General features: G+C 41.0%; 1 protein-coding gene across 1 annotated transcript in view; it reads right to left on the bottom strand.

Annotated features, from left to right (window-relative positions):
• LOC307266139 (MAM domain-containing glycosylphosphatidylinositol anchor protein 2) overlaps positions 1-22911 on the bottom strand; it is a gene marked incomplete at its 3' end in the record, with an annotated part of 152960 nt that overhangs the window by 28199 nt on the left and 101850 nt on the right. The window contains exons 9-11 of the mRNA XM_080048075.1: positions 21180-21500; positions 10193-10465; positions 1047-1195 (exon numbers count right to left, since the gene is read on the bottom strand). Of these exons, the coding sequence (XP_079904201.1) occupies positions 1047-1195; positions 10193-10465; positions 21180-21500 (743 nt within the window). The remainder of the gene's footprint in view (positions 1-1046; positions 1196-10192; positions 10466-21179; positions 21501-22911) is intronic.

The raw sequence follows: 22911 nt of genomic DNA, 5'->3' as shown, positions 1-22911 counted from the left end.
ATGTGTTTTCAAGCTTCAATTCCTCGAGGGTGTAGTGTGAAACAAACATGAAATTATATTATTCATTGAAACACAAAAGTCAGGGTATGCTTGCTAATTCCAAGCAGAACTGAGATGGTTTTAGCATTGCAGCATGTTCTATTTTCATGATGAATTTTTATTATTATTTTTAAACAGCCTGGATAGCGGCCCACTGCTGCAATGCAAAGGCAATGTTAACCTGAAAATCTGCAGTGCTACTGGAGCTGGTTCACTATTCTGAATCTGTCACACCTGCTGCTGCTGCTGCTAAATGTAAAGACCAAATGGGATCCACACTGCCAAGGGGAAGAGAAAGAGGTGGACAGAGGAAGGCACACACTGATTTGCCAAAGAGAGAAGATGTAACCATGCCGTCCATCAATGCTGTCAGCCTGTCAACTGTACAGTTTACTTGAGAAGTATAGGGGAAAACAGGAGCTATGGCCGCTCTATCACTCCGCGGGGTTCCCCTTCCGCTCCCCCCGACTGAGCTTCTGATACAGAGCGAAAAACTGCAGAAATTCCAGCAAAACAGAGAACTCAATGTAACGACTGGCTCTGACAGATTGGTGGTCCTTTAACCAGCACCACAGAGGCTCCTTCAGATCCTCAAAAAGCTGCAGAATAAGATAATAAATCAAGGGCGGAAGATTTGGCGCTGTCAAATGGAACACAACAAGCGAGTCCAACACGGGCAAACTCTTCTATCACATGCCGTGACTAGGTAAAAAGAAAATAATTTTTTAACCGCCCAGTGGCACAAAAGGCTTCTAAAAAGGTTTGAAAAGAGGCTAACCGTTACCAAGGCGTTGCCAATTATCGTACAACGAGCCAACCTTTCTGGCTTTAAAAACGCATGTTCTGGCTGTAACAAAAGCTCCCAGAGAGTTGTCCGAGACTGAAAAATAGATTGCATTAAGTGCAACAAGCATTTTGAATGATTCATCCAGAAGGTTAACAGAGAAATTGAGAACAAATCAGCAGGAGGAAGGTGGTTCCTCGGATCGATAACTGTGTCATCCTACCTGTCTGATGCCCAACCGGTAGGCAACAATGCGGTCTACAGCGTTGGGGTTCATCTGGGTCCACTGGAGCTTGAAGCCGTAGACTCTGGGCCTGTTCTGCCACAGAGGGCTGTAGGTGTCATAGTAGAACTCTGGAGGGTAGGCCTTGCCTGAAGAGGGAGCAGAATGATAATAATGTTTTAATGCTCATTTAGGAAGAAAAGCACAAAGCCTAAAAACCCAATAGTGGAATTTATTTTTCTAGTGTTGGTCGCTTGAAAAGAAAAGTTGTTTTTAATTTTATTAGGCCGCCATGTTGCATCATGTTTCTACAGTAGCACAGAACAGACAAACGTAATGGCTTTAGACGTTTTTGTATCTGAGTATGATATTGATCATGAGTTTGAGTCTCTAGTTGACTCTATAGAGTCAAGCTCCAAAAACACTGGATCAGGATCATCATCAGGGTTATCTTTCCAACACTGCCTTTGAAATCACAGAAGAATAGGCAATGAAAGAACTGTGTAGGTGTGCCTTCATTTAAAACATTATATAGTTTGTTCATTCAGTGGAAGCTGATAATACCCGTTACATTATTCAACGCAAAGTGGCGAAAATAATTGTCTAAAAAGGAATAGAACATTTTGTGGTGTGTTCCGTTAAATCTGGCAGATGCTAATAATGAAAATGGTTTAATGTGTTTATCTTTTATTATGCAGATTTTCTTTTTACTGGACTTATTATTCCACAAGGTACACCACTGTAGGCGTGAAATAATGATTATACATTGTGTTAATTATACTGCAGTAATGTCTGCATTTTTCATTCATATTCAATATATATTGCAATATTTATCGTTAAAAGCATGACCCCAGACTCATTCACAGTTTCATGGCTAAGACACAGGCTGAATAGTACCTTTCCATGACTAGTCTCCTGATCTTGACGAGTTAAACAGTTGAGGTGTTAATTACTGCATCAGAGCAAACCACATGGTTTATTTTAAATACACAAATTTTGATATCCGTTTACCGGCAGTATATCCAGGTATATATTTATTCGATTATTTGCAAGGATTGCCTTTAATGAATATTGGTCCCAGCCACTTTAACATCCTCTGCATGGCCCTGGTGTGGAGGACACAAAATACAATACTAAGACTTACAGCACTATGACAACAGTGCCAATGTCTCAAAGTAGCTAACGCATACCTTTGTGTACGTATTTAGCTTAATGAACAAATTTGGGGAGTTATGACAGATTTGGGCGGAGAAATCAGAATGGATGTAATTGGTGAACAAACAGGCAAGCTTCGCTCTGCCGCAGTGGTATATATTGCACACGAGCAGGCGTGATTTCATATTTGAGTGTACATGCAAACTCGTTTATTTGTAGCCTACATATCGTTTGTTAACATAGTGAGATTTGTTTAAAGCCAGAAAGAGTGCCGAATTAGCATGGCAAAGATCAACCGTGTCTTTCATCTACTCTATATTCTGTTTCTTCTATCTACTGTATATGATATTCCTTGTTGTTGCAATTCCGTCAAGGGTCATTAAAGTTTAATCTTATGGCACGTGCCACAATACATTTGCAAGGAATCAAAGCGTGAACCACTGTAGTGTATAGCTCTTGAATGTAATGAGTGCTATATGCCTGAACACTCAAATAATAATAAAAAATCAAATAAAAGAACATTAAAAGGAGAAATATTTTCAAGCAGCCGGATGAAGACTTTCACTGAGATCCTTTCAAACCTTTCATTTGCCGTTTGGTTGGTTGGGATCTGAGGATTACATTTTTCAACCGTGGCATGAATTCAATGAATCTGTAAAGTTTCCAGCTTCCAAGTCACAGTTTGCAAGATGTTTTTTTGACAGCTGGAGCAGGGGGTGGCAGAACATTGCATTTTAATCTAGATCTAGAAAAAAGCTAACAGGATGAACTTCCAGGCAAAGAATATTAATCCGCCGTATCCCTTTGATATTTGGGCTTGTTTATTGAAGGATGACAATACCCAAGGCAGATTTTTAATAGCCATGGAAAAGACAGTCGAGCAGACCTTGTTGGCCTGAACAAAAGATGCATTGGGATTTGACGTACACACCCCACATGAGGAGATACAGCAAGTAGCTGATGTATGCTGGATAAACCTGTCAAGTTAGTTCATGTCATTGATGTATTACAACCAAATTATTTCCCTAAACATTTTCAGAGCTCTCCTGGGTCCCCCTCAGTGGGCTCCTAGGTGCGAACAGATCCTTGAAGCATTTATTTTCCTTTGATTGGATTCTACATATGACACTCAGGGGAGAAATAAACTGTGTATTGAAAGTTTGTAAAGCCAAGAAGATAAAACAAGTTATATGTCTGGTTTCAGTTCCCTGCTAACAGAATAGAATAGAATTGTATTTGCCCAGGGTCGGTGGTTTCAGCAGGACGGTTGCTCCTTAATCTTTTGCTGCAAGGACAGGCATTGAATTTGAATGGAATCGTTGCAGGAGGTCAACTTTGGTGATCTCTGACATTCAATTTTGTGCCGTTGACCAATAGCCAACCCTTGTTTTGACAGTGCTGATATTAGGGGGAACCGATAGCAGGTTACAAAATTGAGGCAGACTATCTTATCATGTTTTATTAAGTGTGTTGCACTTTCATTTAGTCTCCTCTATCGGAGTATAAACTTCTCTGCAAAAAAAAGGGAAAAGAGGCATGGTTTGCAGGTTAGTTATGAGGCAGGAATCAATGGTACGAATGTCTCTTTTTAATAAACTGAACAAACTTGTTATTGTTATTATTAATGGACCAAAACCGACCACAGATTGATCCCACTAAAAGCCTTTCCCTCTGTGCCATAGACCTCCATTGTTGTCCAAAAACTATTAAAACACAATGACACTGAGACCCAGCTTCTTCATGGGCAGTTTGGTTTGAGTCAATCCCACACACACACCACCCTGCTGCCATAAATACTCAGCAACCCTCCGGAGCAGTGGATTAAGCTACAGCTGAATATATACTGTATTTACCAACAAATGCACAATTAACTTCTGTTTAAGTAACACTGAAGTGCCCAGCTGCTTTAGAAAACGAATGCCAAAGAGAGTTAAGTGTTGAGTTATTAAACATGAGATACGAACAAACGCGTAGCTGGTATTGGTCTGTCATTGGATCTGTGACAATAAGACAAATATAGAATAATATTAGCTTTATCCTTTTAAGAAGAATTCATATGAAGTTGGGGTTAAGTGCTGATTGTTCACTCCGCCGCATAATTATGCAAAATTAGTAACATTGTAACTGATGGGAAATGCCAAAAGGATGCATTTTCTTGAGATTAAATCTTTACTGCAACACTAAAAACAACTCTTTGATTGTCCTACACCAAGGTTAAAAACATGCACTTCAGATACAATCATTCAAGTTTAAACCAGTCAAACGCTGCAACATGCCTTTGTACGAGGAGGAGAAACAAATGTAGCGCTCTCTTTGGGCCTCAGACTGGTTTGATCAATTCTTGTAATCGTCCATCATAATTACTCAAAATCAACTCTAAGGGCATTTTTGATCCGTGTTTTAGAAAATAAATCAAGTTAATGACGCTTTGGGCAGCCTGCTGCAGATCACTTGGCCTTTACATGGATAAAGCTATTTAAAATACAATATTCTAATCTGAGGAAAAGGAACACACATTCATCAGTAAGATAAAATCATTCGAGGGAGAAAAAAAAATGCAAGAGAAATACTTTTAATGAGTAAGCGCTGAATATCTTTATAAATGTTTCGTGTTTTTAGGTTGAGCTAAGTAAATTCATCTCAGGCCTCAGCAGTCTATACTGAAACCTTTCAGTTTATTACCAAAGACACTTTCACAGAAAACAGTCTCTAGTTTACGGTATATGTTTTGAAAGCTTGCCTGGTAAATACCGTCAGCTTTGTTCATTCTGTACGGTAAGGTGGATAAAGAATTGAATTGACGCACATCTTTCTATGGCTTCCCACTCAGACTCTTCTATAGGACCTTGCCATTCTATCGATGCAACCACGTGTTGCCCCTTCAAAACGTTAATTTCTTAGGGAAAATCAGAGACATTGTCTCAAACTCACAAGTGAATGGTTGTCTTCTATTCGACTATACAATGCAGTTTCTACACAAGTTATGTGTGTTGAAGCATATTACCTAACCCACTTACACTGCTCGAAACGGAAAACCCTGGTTGGGAGACATCAAACATTAAGCACAGACGGCTTAATTGATTAAAGAAATATTAAAAAGATCCTGTTTATAACAGCAGAACCAATGCATTGACTCATTACAGCTCAGTAAAACCCTTCAGGCGGGAAGTTGGCCTTGTTTGTAGGCTCCCTTTCCTTTTCTAAGGGTTTGTGAACATGTTTATTTCTTTGGGAAAACACTTTGTACCATCATGTTAAGAGCTGCTATACTATGCCGTGCTGATGTGTGATGTAGGCGTTTGTGGCAGAGACAGCACTTACATAATGGAAGCACGGTTGGACAAGAAAAACCAATGCATGAATAGCCACAGTATACAGTATGACCATAGTGAAAAGACATTATAGACATTAAAAGACTTTGTGGTCATTGCCTGGTTCTGTCCTTCTGGGATGAGTAATGAAAGATACATGACAATACACTTGGAGGGAGTCAATGGCACCCTTACTATTCAGCTAATGTTTAAGTTCCTCCATGTGATCATATTAACTGGGATTGAACTTTGCCTTGACCGAATGTGACCTATTTTATCCGCCAGTGTAAATGAAATGCTGCTCAGAGGTCAATTATCTTGTGACATTGATTCTCATAGGAATATGAGGGAAGGAGAACCACAGAAGGATAGGTCAGAAATCATGTATTTTTGTAAAAGTAATGGATGCTGAAGTGCGGAAAAAAGGCAAAATAGATGGTGTCTGTCCTTCAAGCCTTACAGCCTTTGAGACTGATCACAGACAACATTATTCATATGCTGCTTTTTTACTCTGACCATGTTATGTCAGTCATTACTACCTGCAGGATCCGTCAATGTCAGTCTGTTTGAGCTGCGGATATGATTCAGCGTCATTCCCCACTTACGGCAGGGAATGGCAGGGCAGGGTTTAACCCAGGTAAATTCAGCACAAAAAGGCATATAGAGAGTCACTAAACACTATGTCTGGACCTCAAAGCTAAGCCACAAATGTTCACCGATAAGGTTTTGAAAATGAATTGAGTGTTTTGTCTTCTTCTTAAAGATATGGAACATGATGGAGACCAAAATAATACATACACAAACATCTGATTGTGCAACTGTAGCTCAACACAAAGTCCCACGAGACCTACCGGTATTTAATACACGCCTCAAAGAGCCATCCATACATAGGCAAAATAAATCAAGATGACAAAACATTTCTCAAAATGGATTTAAATAAATCATATCAAACATAAACTGAGTGCAAACAGGAATCAGATGAGAGAGAGATTGCATGTGAGTGAGTGAATGTGTGAGTGTGTGTGTGAGTGAGTGAGTGTATGTGTGTGTGACTAAAATAAATCCAGTTTTCAGATTCAGATATCTACTTTTGGCACTGTTTTCCACAGTGTGCTTTCTGCATCCTTAGGAACAATGGCTACACAAAGGAAACTGGGAGCGAACAAGCACATCATTATGTAGAATCTGACTTTGTTTTGTAAGCAAAGAAGCAAAGTGCAGACAACGAACATCTGATCATCGTCCCGGATATGTTACTTGCTTCTTTACTGCCAAAAAAAAGAGAAATTAACATGGCAAAAATGAGAAAATTGTGTGCCAATATCGGAATTATCCGACAAAACTGCATTGTTTTTGGATACATGTCAGCGAGTAGAATGACAGAGGGAGAAATAGCCCTGCAGAATAAGTCATTTTATTCAACATTTTTAATTATGCGAGTTCAACGTCTTAGTGAAAAGAGTTACTTCCAGGAATGTACACAGGAAGTTCAGTTTACATGTTACTCAAACTATGAAAACAGAGTGTCTGATGGGGTTATGGTGTTGGCTTTCCATAATGATGTCTTTGGGGTTATCTCAGGTTCGACTCAATGCATTTTGTAGGAAGCCTACGCTAAGAATTGGAAGTTTAGAAGAAGGGATAAATTAGTTCATTTTTGGGGGTCTAGCACAAGATGCTATTGAGTTGCATTATGGGAAATGTAGGACCCAGGGTTTAGGGGGATTTAGTCCCATAAAGTACTAAAACTTCATACACTGCAGTACTAAACTGATGAAACTTTAAAATGTCATGTCTGTGTATTCCGTGACCAGTGTTCCACTCTATCACTGATTCATCAGAACACATTCGCAGCCCAAGGACAGGAAGTACAGTAAATGCAGACTCGTGCATAAATCACCAGCTGCATTGGACTGGAATGAAATCAAAGAAGAAAAGCATCACGAAGACTCAAAGACAGTGAAAAGGAGCATGATTTGGGCATAAAAAAACAAAAAAAACAAAAAACTCATGACAAAACGCTCAAGCCAAAGCTCAGCAGTATACATTACATCCCTCTGAGGGGTCTCTCCTCTGGCCCAATTTAATGCCAACTTGGCCAGTACAGCCAGCTCGCTGTTTCCGCAGATGTCCCAATGACTTGGCACATGAGCATCCATGCACATGAACACACACACACGAACACACACAAATACACACACACACACACACTGATGGCCTGATGCCCGATTGTAGTGAGTAAGCATGTGTCTGTTGTGTATGTTCTAAATGGTATGTCGACAGGCTCTGCAAGTTTAAAATAGCTTCTATGGCAACGGCCAAATCCTCTGCAGTGATGTGCTGTCTTTACACATCAACACAGCCAAAGGTGAAGCCAGGGAATAGAAATATCAGTGTCTACCTGCGTAATGGGAGAAAAAAACCCACCATACCACCTTATGGCATGAGCCTTTACAAATAGTTCATGAGCTCCGTCTTGAAGTGGGCTCACAAGCTATAGAGAGGAGCTCATATCCACTCTCTCCAGCGGTAGATTATTTATTTCAGCCCAAAGAAGAATATTGTTGATCTCATATTGTGGCTATTGAGTTTCATGATGTCCTGCACCATTCACTCATGGGGCTACTGAAAGAGCCTCCATACCTCTGGCAACCATCAGGTCCAGATGGTGGGAATCTGGAGCATTGGGCGGGATGAATGGAGAAAGAAAGAGAGAGAAAAGAAAGAAGTGATTCAAAAAAGGGTGAGTGGAGGTAAAAATAGGGAAGGGGGGCAACGTGAACAATATCAGGCAGAAGAACCCCAGTCCTGTTCAGACAAACAAATGGCTGGGGGCGACTATCTGATTCCTTCTCTCTGCTCTACCTGTTTCCCCACCAAGGTTCTGATTTATGACAAGTGGGTGGGGGAAAGCTGGAGAGGGACAGGGACGATAGAGAGATGAAGAATGAGTGAAAGAAAACATGGTCGAAGAGAGAGAAAGAGCAGAGAAAGAGGAGATCGAAAAATGGAGTGCCGAATAGGTAGGATTAGAAGCAAGCACTAGATGGAGGGGAATAGACAGTATCAACGAGGGGAGCTACCTAAGTGGCAGAGGATCAAAGTGACAAACACTCCCCCTGTGACCCCGCGGCCCCTGTCTCGAATGGGAGGTCTGGGAAATTGAAACCCTTGCTAGAGTTCCTGCGGTCACTCAGCACAGCCAAACTAAATTGGTGCTGTCATAACAACCAACTAGTAGGCAAGATGGACATTTGCAGGTCTTGATGAAAATGAACGGGGGAAAAACACAGTCTAAAGCTCAAAGAGGGAAAGTGCGTATTGAAGAAAGAACAGGTTTACTTTGCAAGACAGAGAAGTGGGCCGACGGTATTCAGATTGAAGATCTGTGAAATGTATTTCCTTCACTTGCACATTTCACTTTGGATGAATTGTCTATCATGCGCAGAAACGGCCGAGCCTGTAAAAAACACGGTGTGACAAGGATTGTAATATGTTTGAGGAGTGAATTTCAGCTGACCAATAAATTCACAGAGAAAGACTTGAGTGCATGCATAAGAAATGGTTCTAGACATGCAGATTCATGGCGGCAAAATGTCTGCCATTAAATGCAGCTTTAAGGTGAATGAACCACACCCGCATTTGTTTGTTTATTTCCCTTACTCCAGCTTAGAGTTAAAGGGGAAAGGATGTCATATTGAGAAGCCCACTGAGGCACAACAAAATTATTAGATTTTATTCCATTAATGTGTGCACAAAATTCAAATACGTGTATGGCTATATATATGTACAGTGTCTAACTTAAAATAATTAATGAGCAACTGTCTTATCGTAGTTTAGCAGCTGTTACTAGGCATGGCAGGTGTGTTTGTTTGCTCCAACACAAGCAACTCCTAGCATGTATACTGTAGCTAACTAGCGTACTACCTACAGTAAGAGCTGAGTCCAATAAACAACACTTCATACTACACTCTTTGTGAGTTACAAATTACGTAAAAATAATTAAAAAGCCCAGTACCCGATAACATATCTGATCTACTTTGTGGAAGTTGCCTGGCTGTCCAAATTCTCTCTCAGCAACCTCTGACAAAGTCTTTACCATTGAAATACCTTCACAAAACACCTCGGGTTGTCCTTATCCTAAAAGTTTTTTCTCTGTAACATTAAAAACGTAATATACTGTTCAAAAATAGAAACAATAAAGCATCAGGCAAACCTCTGTTTCGCTTGTCCCAAGTGCTGTATGTGAGCTTAGAAGCCAAACAGAGTTATGTTCGAATAAAATATGAGTCTGCTCTTATATTTTTCCTTATCATAGAGTTAAACTCTGTGCTAAAAGTAGTCACTTTAGAGACATTGAACGTTCAGCCAGAAACACATGTTTTCAGCCACCCGATGGAGCTAATGTTTGCTTAATTATCTAGCTAGCTATGGCTGAAACAAATATATAAATGAGAAGATATTTGACTGCATTTGTGTAAAATCAAGGACCCATTGCTTAAAAAAATGTATAAAATCCAGAGACAAATCTGCTCCTGTTCTCACCATGAAACAGCACGTGTTGTGCGAGAATAGAAAGGATAATCAGCATATACTGTAGCAACAGTAACTGAGGGTATCAGGGCTTAGTAAACATTCAACAGTATAGGATCAAAATTCTAATGACAGGCGCTCTTTTACCTGTAACCTCGAAGGTGCATTTGCCTGCTCCGGCCTCGTTGATGACGTTACAGGTGTACTCCCCCCAGCCGTCTCGATTCAGGCTGCGGATGGTGTACTCGGTCTCGTCTTTCTGGGCGTCGAAGGCTCCGGCGTGAAGCAGACGGTTGGATAGAAGCCACTCAAAACGCAGCACGCGGGATGGATGGGCTCTCAGCACCCTGCAGGTCATGACCACAGGCCGCCCCAGGCCCTGACGCATCTCCATGTAAGCCGGCTCCACCGTCGGAGGGTCTGAACGGGAGGCAGAAAGGCGAGGGTGAGTTCAAGGGCGTCATCCCCAGTGTTCCCAAGGCTCAATGTTCCCAGGTTTACATTGAACCAAATAGGACATCATTAATCCCACAACCCTATGTTCCTGAAATTGGCGATTAGGATCAGGCCTGTTTCACATAGGAGTGAAACATGCACGCATGCATGCACACACGCACACACACACAAACACACACACACAAACAAACACACACACACACACGGAACATTGAGCCCTGGGAACATTGATACGCTCCCAGTTCAGCTGACTTAGGGAAGAAAAAGTGTGTCACGGATCAGGTCAGAGCAAAGAACACTTTGGAAAAAATAAAGGTGGTTGGGAGGAAAAGAAAGCCTCTATTCAGGTGAGGGCCCTCTGTCATACTGGGGCGGCTCTGACCTTGAGAGATATTTAAAGAGAAAATAAGTCTGGAAGAAAGAAAAGACAGTCAGAATATCACAGCTAAAGGAGTTTGGCTTGAGATGAATTAATAGGTATATTTATAACCTAGACATGGACATGTTATGACAGTGTGAAACCAAAAAGGGAAATATTATTGAAGCTCACAGCCTAAGAGGTACAAAACTGAAGAGAAAACAGAAACCTTATGACAACCTATTCACATTTAAATGATGGAGGACAGTCTTGAACATGAATCGGAGCGGCGAGGAGGGACAAATAGTATGATTCAAGCATATTGTAAGTAAACTTTAAACAATCAGCTCTGCAAAGTCAATAGCCGACACTTCAGCCACAAATGAAAAATGACAAGTGAAAACAATTGTGGCGAGAGCGGCAATGGGTGCACGAGGATCAATTTTGCAGAAGAACTAGAACAATGCTCCGAAATGAAATCAGTCACGCTTCAAAAAACATGATGCCACCTGATGATGAAGTGCGGCTCAAGCTTTCAAAAATGGAAAATTAATAAGTTATTATTTCAGTATCTTACGGGCTTTACCTTTGCTCACACGGACAACACGACCCCACATCCGTGAAAGATGTGGGATTTTATATTTTACTCAGTGTTAAAGGTTCATCAGATTATGTGTATGGTGACAGAAATGTGTGTTGGTTTTTGCAAGGACAGAAAGTTTGTAAGTGCTTGTGGGTGAAATCGCCGGAATGGTTATAAATAATTTCCTCATCTTAAGCATCTTTGCTCTTGACATGCTCCAACAGATGCTTGACAAAAATCATGGGGGAGGGGGCTTAAAAAAAAACAGTGAGTGTCGAAGAGATGAGACAAAATGACACAGAGCCATTTAAATGCCGCAAATCTGCATATTTACTGACAGAGTGGAGAAGGGGGTAGCTACAGCCAGGGATGCACCGATCCACTATTTTTAGTCCCGATCCGATTCCGATATCTGGGTTTTGGATATCGGCCGATACCGATACTGTCCGATACGATATCATAATTGTTAAAAAAAAATTTGATGGTGGTGATGTTATGTGTAAAGCTAGGAAGGCTTAAGCAATTCTAATTTAAAAGAGCAAGAAATATACACAAATGCATATAGGCAGAATTATAGTCATACAAAAAAAAAAAATCCTTCCTTGAAATATTTTTAATTTTTTTAATATCGGAGCTGTCAGTCCGATATCCGATACGCAGATTTCGGCCATATCGGACCCGATACCGATACTGGATCGGATCGGCCCCATCCCTAGCTACAGCCAGGGCTGGGGATGTTACTTTCCAAAACGCAATGTTACAGATCACCAATTACCTGATTGAAACTGTAATCTGCAGCATAATCCTCTATATTATTCACACCCAGTAATGTAACTAAATTTCCAAATGTGATAGGATATGCAATTAAATGAACAGTTTATTAAAATCAACAGCATATCATTTGATAACACTATGTCATAATCTTCAAAATGATGCTAATCACTGAGAAAGATTCAAAAATCTCACATGCCCAATCTCCTTAAGGTCCTCCTGCTGTGTTTTTGGAGTAGCTCATTTTAATTTTTAATTTTTATCTTGCACGCATTCGAGTTAACCTCAGTCCAACCTGTAGAGGCGGGGAGGGCCTCCAGGCCAGAGGGGTGCACTGGGAAAAGTGGGCTGTAAACATCACACAAAATAATACGCCAACATTGTAAGAATTCAAAGTGGGATTGTACTTCATCGCACTCGATGCTAATCATCGAGAAACAAAGACAGACACTGGAATATGCACATGATTTGTGACACACCACTGGATTTTTTAAATGAAAAAAACAAACAATAAATCATAACACATGGGACGGCAGCAGTCTTCCATGAGGTTTGGACCTGAAAAGAAAGAGAGTCCTCACCTGATGCTGTCCACAATGTGGAGAGCAAAGTGTCTTTCATCTCTGCTGAATGAAACAGCAATAAGTTCCTCCTTCGATAGAGCCTTGAATGTCTGAATCTCCACTTATCACATTAAAATTGTAGGTTTGTGTGTTGCCCAGAATCACAGCCCAGCTCTGCCCAGGCCTCCCTGAGTGGCACTAGACCAAATTGCAGTAAGTGCAATTTTCCATTGAAACAGAAATACAAATGAAGATAAGGTTTGGGTCTGCAGCAAATGCAAAAATAAGAAAAACTCTTATATAACCAAAACATTCTTTGAACAAGGGCACATGCCTCGTCTCCCCCTCCCGTGCATCTCCTGCGAGACAGCTGGCCAGCCAACACGAGGAGAAGGGAGCAGAGATGTGATATGTGTGATATTCCCTTAGCAGAGCTCGCCATGGTTAGTGTAGCAGAGAGTGGGGCCGGGGCTCTGAGTCAAATGGCTGAAAGGAAAACCCTGAGCACTGGCTGAGATGTAATCAATCATCAGTCACCGGAGGACACCTTGACAGTAATGTGGTGAAAAACAACATGTAGGAGCATGGAGGCCTTTTCCCTACGGTCCACACAGACCGCCATCTACAGGGATGAGGACAGAACAAAGACAAACATGGGGGAAGTATACACCTGTTGGTTTTTGAAGTGTGTGCGGGGAAGCTGCAGGGGAATCTGTGCGTATGTGTGCACCTGCATTTCTGAACTACCGCTTGACTGGTTTACAATATACTTGCGCTACAGTCAAAATAGGTTCCATCAAGAGAAGGACATTCAACTCCTGTGGGCAAGCATGTGTGATTAGGTTGTACTGTTCAGTGTGCACGGGCACATTCAATGTATATATTCAAATGTATTCCTTTTGATACGGTTGGTACTCTTTCATCCTTTTTTCTCTTAACCTTCCTCTCGTGTTAGGGTCGCCACCGACCCGTTTTGGTTTTCAAATGCATAAAAGATCCACTTACATTTTGTTTATTGCTTCAAAATTTCTTGACTTTGTCAGGAACCTCTATTTCAACAAAATAAAAAAAATAAAAAATGTTTCACTTAATTATAAAATGCTCTGGTGGAAATTATAACACTGGTGGTGTTAGGGTCGTTTTCGACCCGGTTATAGAATAAGATGTAAAAAACAATAACTAGAGCCAAAACTGAAATCATAAGTACACTGTCAGCCAACACAATGACAGTCAGCTCCTCTCCCAATCATGTGAGCTCTGGGGGGGTTCTCATTTTGACTTTTTTTGCCCTTATACCTGCATAAAAGCGAAACAAACAGACGGGCATATCCAGACATGTGAAGTCAATTCAGTATAGAGTTAGTGACTTGCAGAGTGCACATCTCCTATTTGCAGTATTAAAAAATGAGGAGATATACAGTGAGCCAAGTTCTGGATCATGTTTTTGGTGAAAATGGCCACCTGATTCTAAAAATAAGAGGTGTCAGGTCTGCCGAAGCACTAAGGACAGAAAGATAAACGGATTGTGCTTTACCTGCAATAAATATCTCTGCAAAGAACACTAAAAGTGTTGCTTTTTGTCACACATCTGTACACACACACATACACATGCACACAGAGACTTTTACTCTGTTTCTTTTTACTAGTTTTGGAGCTAGTAATTGATTTCGATTAGTTTGATTTGTTGATTGTTTGTTGTTTATTTGACCTTACAAATCTATATTTTGTGTTGTGACTTGTTCTGGTTTTCATTGTGTGTTTGTATAATGCTGAAATAAAAGTTTGTTTGCTCTTTTCTGAAATAAATATTTATGGGTCGTAATTGACCGGTAACACCATAGATGTTAAAAAGGTCAATATTATTAATATGAAAACATAAATAAAACAAATTTTGTTAAGAAATGTGTTCTCATACCCCTCAGTAATAATCAGGTAACATAACAACCAAATATTTATATATATGATCCTCTTAAGGTTCATTTTACCATTTTTTAAACTGAAATTGAGGCGCATACTGACAAAAAAAAAGGCCCAGCCGCCTACACCAAAAATATTAAAAACAATATTTTCATGGATAAGGAAGCCTAACAAGGTAACCAAGAGATGAGAAACAAAAAGAATGATAGATAATTGTTTTTAGTGTTTTTTACAGCTGATTTCTGACACGGGTCGAAACCGACCCGCTAACACCATGGATGGTAGCAGGAAGTTAACACAGGAGGAAGGTTAAGAGCAAAACAAAAACAGTGTTCCTTCATTGCTCAATGGACGTCATTGGTGGCGGTAGAACCTCCCGCATATAAAAGTAAAAAAAGAGATTTATAAAAACACTCCATTTGAAACACCTGCATTCAAAATGGCACTTAAATGCAACTCCAGAACTATTGTACTTAAAAGTATTAAAAGTAAAAGTATGAACCCTGATAGATAATTATACTGTAAATTCTAATATAAGACGATATTCATGAAATGACCGCCCAAACAAAAAAAGGTTGGTCGCTGATGCAGGCTTAGTAAAAAGAAAAACGTTAAGGCTGTAAGGTGAGTTGATTGAGGGGAAAGGAAGGAAGAAACTAACAACATTCTGATAATCACACCAAGTAATGTGTCTATTTCAAATGTTTCAGTCTGGATCAAATCTTTGATTTCATGTGAAATATCAGTACACTCAACTCAACTTCGGCCTCATGCACTTATTCAAATGAAACCATCGGAGAAGTTCAGAGGTGAAATCACTCTCTGGTGGAACTGCTAACGACTCATAGACATCTAAATGATCCCATCTCGCCCAACTAAGTACTGCTTTTTGTAGCATGCCAAAGAAAATTGAGAACCAGTGATTTAAGATTTTATAGTATTGTACTTCTAATCATGTAGAAAGAATTCCCTCTGAAATCTATTGCAGTAATACTACTAAGGGGAAAGTAAAAAATACAAATTAAATTAACGTCAAATTAAAGTTAACTTCAAATTGTATTCCAGTACAGTACTTGAGTAAATGTATTTGGCATGTCACGTGTTGAATTAACATGTGACATACCAGCGCTCCATTCACAAATAATGTCATGTTGTCCACAAAACAGACATTAGCAGCAAAGCTTACATTTGGAGCTCAAAAGAGACGAAGGCCTTGATTTAGTAGTGAAGTATTAGAACTCATGTGGGATGGTAGTCTCTGTAGCACAACATGCTTCAATATCAAGTCTTGATAGAGGAAATTAAATTCATTAGGAAGTCATACAGATATATACAGAATATGGAATGATAATCCAGATTCAACTGATTTATAATGAGTCCCAGTGTTGAATAATGTAAGGAAATGCTGCTACGCATCAACGCGCCCTCCTTCCCTCACGCTACAGCCTCTGCAATCAAACAACCAACTGAAGCACCATCTGCATTACCATATTGTTATTAAAACTTGGGGATAATTTATGATCTTAAACATACAATTAATGATAATCAATGTAGACTCTTCAGTGCGAGAAGTGGCCTGGTGATGCGCTAATAGGTTTAGCTCAGTCATTGACCAAGTTATGAATTATTCTGTCCAAGCAGTGCACAGGCTTCTGTTTACAACCTACATATTCCCTGACCTTTCCTAGTGCGGATTTGATGTGGCTAATCAATTCAATATTGTACCATAAAAAAAAAGAGAATTCATCCCTATATACGGTGTGTGAGCCCTGCTGTAATGCAAGAGATTAATTTGCTGGTGTTAGGCTAATGTGAAATGCTCTAATATGATTCACATTAGAGTGGGCCTCAGGGGCAAGCATTGCAGGCCTTCTGGATGCAGAAAGGAAAATTAATTGGAAACAATAATCGTGTAATTCTGCCCATTACTTTAGCTCAAGACGCTATCTCTTTATCCCGGTGTGTCCTTTTGATGTATGTCAGATAGTGAGCAGGCCTGCTTAGGGGGACAGTCGTGTGGTTGCATCAGGCAGGTGTCATGGACAGTGTGCAGAGGAACAGAAGGGAAGGCTGGATAAAATATTCCCGTGCATCTGGGCTGGAGAAGAGCTTGATAACTCTCAATCCGACAGACACTGGTATCTAGGACAGGAGACCACTCCACACCTCCTTCTTTCCCTCTATTTAGCTCTGTTTCTTCACTTCCTCTCTCAAGCCTCTGGATCATGCCAAGGCAGTTTGACTAAGAACATTAGGGTGTCACAGCTTGGGATTTGGCGTTTGCAATTCTATTACAGCAACGGCTCTGAAAAGGCAGACGCCTTCCTTTCCCTCTATACCTCTCCTCCTGGCGTTGCCTCTGCCAGCCAACAGATGCAGGTTTTTACATATCAAAGCTGTTGACTTGCCAGAGTCGTTCCTTCACGCCTCTAATGCTCTTTGCTTCAGAGGACCATACCTCGGTCCCCTTGATCAAGTTACTAAACGCGGCTTTGCACATGGCTCACCACCAAAGGCGGGTGGGCTCACGCTGGGACCTGGAAATGCCGGCGAGAAAAAGCATCTCAGAGGGATTGGCTTGTGCTTACATGCCATGAGACAGGCCAACAGAAAGAAGTGTGAGAGAGAGAGAGAGAGAGAGAGAGAGAGAGAGAGAGAGAGGGCGTACCGACAGTCGTTCTTAGCAAACAACGAAAAGCGGGGTCGGCTTGTGTTAACAAAAGTCAATTCTCCAGCTGACAAAAGACGGGCATAGGTCTATGTGATTGGCAAAGGTACAAGCGTCCACAGGGTGTGTTGATGATTGTGTACACATGTCTAAAATAGAGTCCAAGCAATCAAGTACAAATTGTTTGTGCTTTTCAAACCCGGGCTTTGATCCTAACTATGAATAAGTAAGTGAGAACATGGCAGAATGATTGATTTATCAATACCAAAGCCCTAATAACTCTCTTCATTATATGTCCCGCTTTGAAGATGACGAACAGATGAAGTTGCGGTAAGACATTAAGAAATAGCAGTGTGAGAGAGGTCCTTCATAACTGTAATACTCTAAATTGAGAAATAATTGCATTCTCAGAATACTTGTGAAGAGGAAAATGTGCGGGGATGAAACAACATCCCCAAAAAATCGATTTAAGTGCATGTGTCTTTCACCTTCAGGGCTTGGAGTCTCAGTCCCCCCTGGCCACCCAAGGCATGTATTCTCTGTCCTGGAGTCACTAACAGCAGTCACTCCCTGTAAGTGAACCCTGTCCACACTGTCACTGAGGCTTGTGGGAGTTACAGAACTCTGTGATAGGAGATGACCTTTCCTGGTCGGATGTTAACAGGAGAAGAGAAATTCTTGGCCAAAAAGCAGCCATGATATCGACCTCCCCTCTGAGACGTCGGTGCGGGCTGGGATATACAAAGGTTGTGGACTTCCGCAGGAGTTACGTCTTTGCTTCTTGAAAAATACACTCAAGAGGTTTGTTTTTCGGCTTTTACTTAAATGGGGCATGAAAAGTACATAGTGAATATAAAGCCCTGGGCTTTGGATTCATTAAACATTCAGTGGATAGTTAAGGCCACCTGAATGTATAGTCTGAAGGTCCTGTTCCAAGCTCTCCTCCTCTGAGATCATCTGTTATTCCAGACAATGGGGGAGTTTCACATTCTGTATACACACTGCACGCTCAAACAGTTTTACATTTCTTGAATCCATGTCATTCTTCTTCGTAACATCTTATCCGTCCTCATCGACTCATATCTTGACCCGACTCATCTACTCCACAACAACAAAAAATTCACCATGTACGTATGTCCACTGGATGACGTAATGAGACAAATTGAAATAATTTTCATTATTAATCAAATGTTGTTGGGTGCCTACATTTTCACTGAATACACATTCAGCCTGTTAATACATAATTTGTGGCTGTATTTGACCCATTTCAATGTCTGCACTAAAGCACTGATGTATTTTGTTTCTAGAATGGTTTTGTACTTTTATAAAATCCAAAGTTTTCTTAATCATCTGATAAGGACTTCTATACTCCTTAACTCCGATGAACATTGTATGCTTCATCTTCTATTGCTTTAACCACTTTCTTTATTTTGGAATGTAACATTTGGTGGATAGTGGATATTGTAATGTAACGTTAAATTATACTTTTTGACTTTTATGACCTATAAACGGTGTTATAATGATTTATAGTCATGTTTAACCATTCTAGCGTATCAAATAATTACGTACATGCTTTAAGACGTATTCCCTGCTGACGGTCTGGGGTGTCTGTGCAGAGCACTAAACACTAGGGCAGCCGGTCGAGAAGTCACGTGTTCAAAGCGGTTCAGAATTTCCGGACATTCTTTTCGTCACACGGACATTCTTTTCGTCACACAAGCGGATGTTTCCATGTATGGTAATGCTGCCACCTTCCTGCTCAAGTCTGCCTCGCGCCACTGAAAGTGTTCCGGAAGGAAGGTAACCAAGCACAACGGAGTGGGGTTTGCAGGGGGGGGGGGGGGGGGGGGGGGGGGAGAGCGGAGAAGCACAAATCTGAGTGTTGAGAGAGACTGCAGTGCGCGCTAGGGTGAGAGGAAGAGTGTCCCGAAAATCTACATGTTTTTTTGTGATGTGATTCGTGTCAGGTTGCTCTATAGCAGTTTTTAACAAGAAATTAAGACCAGAAAAGTAGTATAATAGGAGATCTTTAAGGGAGAACATAGGAACATGTTTGACTTGGATCTTTGTAAGAAGGCAACGACACCAATCTTGTTTAAATTTTGCAAAAATTCAACAACTTGTATCTACTAAACCACAGCAGCAGATCAACGAAGTGTCACTACTCAACAGTCTAAATGCTTTGTTGAGTTTATAGTGTCAGCATTGGTGCGTAGCAATGCCACTAACCTTTGATATAGGCTGTCATCGCTGTATAATCAATTCGGGCAAAACATTTAACAAAGTGCTTCTTCAAAGCACATCAAAACGTCATTAATTCTCTGAACACAGCACAGTTGGTAACAGCTTTGCTGGAACGTGAATGCCATAGCAAACAGTACAATAAAACTCTTGAAAAATAAATTGAGGGCAGAATTATGCACTAATCCTGGTAGGCATGAACAGAGTGGGGGCTACTCTTGTTCCCTCTTCAATCAAAATACTGCTAGAGGGTGTGTCAAGTTCTTCTTGAATCAAAACTCTGGTTGAGTTGTGGCCATAATTCAGTTTTTCATTGTTCACACTTTGTAAGGTTTTTACATATTTTTCTGCAGTCTTATGTTTGGCGAAACCACTGGAGAGGACATTTAAAAAAAAATTTATGAGTGTGATCAGCGTGGAGCATGTAAATTGCCATTCCTAGAGTGACACAATGCTGCACAGGTTCTTTTGAGAATGTGATGGAAGAGTGTATGGATTAACTAAGTGGGCCATGAGGAAAACAATGGCACTGTGGCTACGAGACTCAGTTTTCCTATTTCCTATAATCACTTGCCAGAGAATGCTAGCAGCCCTACATGGATCACTTTCGTTCCTTACTATCCATCTCCCATTCTTTTTTTTTCGAGCAGCGAGAAGCATCCCCGGCCCCGGAATGAGTGACAACGCTTTGAATCCCTGACGTTCTCTCGAAATATTCCATTCAAATCTCCATAAATGAATACAGAATAAGCACTGCTGGGAATAAATTAGCCGCTCGCTAATTAGCCGTTAAGCCATTTTTGAATGTCACTCTCTCTTTTATATACAGTCTATGGTCACATCTTAAGGAGTGGAAGTGGCAGAGGCGGGGGAGGGGGTCTAAAGGCCCGGGGATATGGCAAGCAGTCTTTTGGTTCAACTTCCGACGTGAGTGTGCAGCAAACACACACAAACAGACCCTTATCAGTGTGGAAATCAGCATTGAGCTTGGTACTTCTGTTAGTTTTTTCTTCACACTCAGCAGATGAAGTCCTCCGATCAGTGTAAGATGATGGAGTAAGAGCTGCTTCATCTCAGAACTGACTGAGCGTACCAGGAGACATTTTACAGCCCTTCAGAAGGAAATTGGATGGGCATGGAAGGCAATAAATGGTTTGGTACTTTTGGTCGCATTGGATTAGATAGCATAAAGATTAATCACACTGCATAGGTAGAAAATACATCAGAGGCAAGTGACACATAATACATGTACACGCATATACTCAGTAATCACTCACCACATCCCTTCAAACTTCACAGAAGACCTAAGAAGATGAATGGTAAAAAAATTAAAGAATTGCACCTGCACATGTTGCATCTACATCTGGCACTTTGTAGTTCTGCTTATTTGAAGCAAATGTACTTACGTGATGGTTGCTGTTTTGAGATTGTACCTTGGTGGTTGAATGCACTTACGGGAAGTTGCTTTGGATAAAAGTGTCAGCTAAATGAAATTGAATGTCACACCACAACACTGCAAAATGCACATGTTCACTCATACATAGAGAGAATAATGACCCACAGTCTGTCTTACTTACATTGTACAATCAGCTCCACCACGGCCTCCCGGGGCTTGACGTTGAAGCCGTTGTATTGGCTGGTCTGACAGCGGTAGGAGCCCGTCATCTCTCTGGACACATTAACAATCCGCAGCACACCGTCGTAGCTCTCCATCTGCATGCTGCCGTCTGGCATGGGCGCCTCCTTATCGGCCCGCGACCATAGGATGATGGGCTTAGGCTTTCCTGAAACAAGGCACTCCAGCTCCACTGTGTCACCCTCGCGGGCCACCAGAGGGGACTTGCCCCGGGGGACTGTCAGGTTGGGGGGAACTAAGAAAGAGAAAAACAGAGGAGGGACTGATATGGGGCTCTAGAAAGTCAGCAGGCGGGGTAGAGGGCAATGTTTTGACTGCGGAGGGGAGGGGGGGCGAAGTGGCATAGGAGGTATGGGGCGGGGCGGAGGGGAGCGAATGAGCATCCAAGTTGCAATGGGCAATGAAGTCTCAGCAACATACACAGCTTGTATGGAAGGACCATGCGGATATTAGCAGCGGCAACGGGAACCGGACGATCTGTAGTAGCAATGTTTTTTCAGTAAACCGACATGGAGAGGGCAGCAGTGAAGAAGTTCAATGCAATCAAGCGATGGCAAACAATGAACAATGCAATGAGGAGCTTACAAGCAAATGTACTTTGTGACCAATAATGATTGAAGAAAATGATCAATAGCGGCTCCTGTTGACCAAAAGTTTCCAGGTAGGAAGGAGTCACAGAGAGTAACTAAACCTTTTTGGCCCACTCTTCCTTTTTTTTTTTACTGTATCTGTATAACCGTAAAGATTATAAACGGATCCAAAAGAGACTCACAGAGGTGGACAAAAACTTAACAAATTAACAAATGTAAGGGGGAATTTGATAGTTAGGGGAATATACTAGTTTGGTTTCTAAAGAGTTAGACCAATCTCATATGAAGCAGGAGCCAGCAGCCGGGTTGCTTAGCTTAGCATCAAGATGGGAGCAGAGGGAAACAGCTAGCCTGGCTCTGTCCAGAGGATAAAATATTCACCTACGAGAATCTCAAAAGTTCACTAACTAACACGTTTAATCAAATTCAACTACATTTAGTCAACAAAAAATCTGGTCAAAATGAAAGTACGGTTCTTGAAATACTTCCTGGGCCCGTTGAAAAGTTGTGGCATGGGAAACAGTCTAGAAGTCATTTTAATAAGAAGGTAATATAATCTGTCTAATAATCTTATAATAAAAATTCCATCTATACATCGTCCTAAGCAACTATACGGCTTTACCCTTTAACGATACCACCGTCATCAGCATTGCCATTGCAATAATGATAAAGTTCATCATCACATTACATTACCATAACTTCCTCATCCCAACACTATTTTTCCAGGTTGATTCTCACCACCATCACTTGCGTCATTGCAGCTTTTTCCTCTCTCCTCCTCCTCTTGCAGCTACTCAAACTATGCACAGCCTCAAATTATTCATTGCATTTACAACAGAACCCTCCCAAAGGTGATAATGCTGGCCGTGTAACAGAATATGAGCCAATAAATATCTTGCCTTTGTTTAATGGACATTTTACAGCCTGGCCAAAAGTGAACCATGAATAATGAAAGAAGTGCAAAAGCGTCAAATTGCGGAAGACTTTTGCAGGTTTTTTCTTGAGTGTACCTGTGTGTGTGTCACTGTGTGTGCATGTGTTTTCTCTTTTTGGAAAGCAAAGCAACTATAGCAGGTTGGATCA

This window comes from Ammodytes marinus (genome assembly GCF_949987685.1).
Source record: "Ammodytes marinus genome assembly, chromosome: 19".
NCBI lineage: Eukaryota > Metazoa > Chordata > Actinopteri > Uranoscopiformes > Ammodytidae > Ammodytes > Ammodytes marinus.
This window is presented reverse-complemented; position numbering and strand designations above follow the sequence as displayed.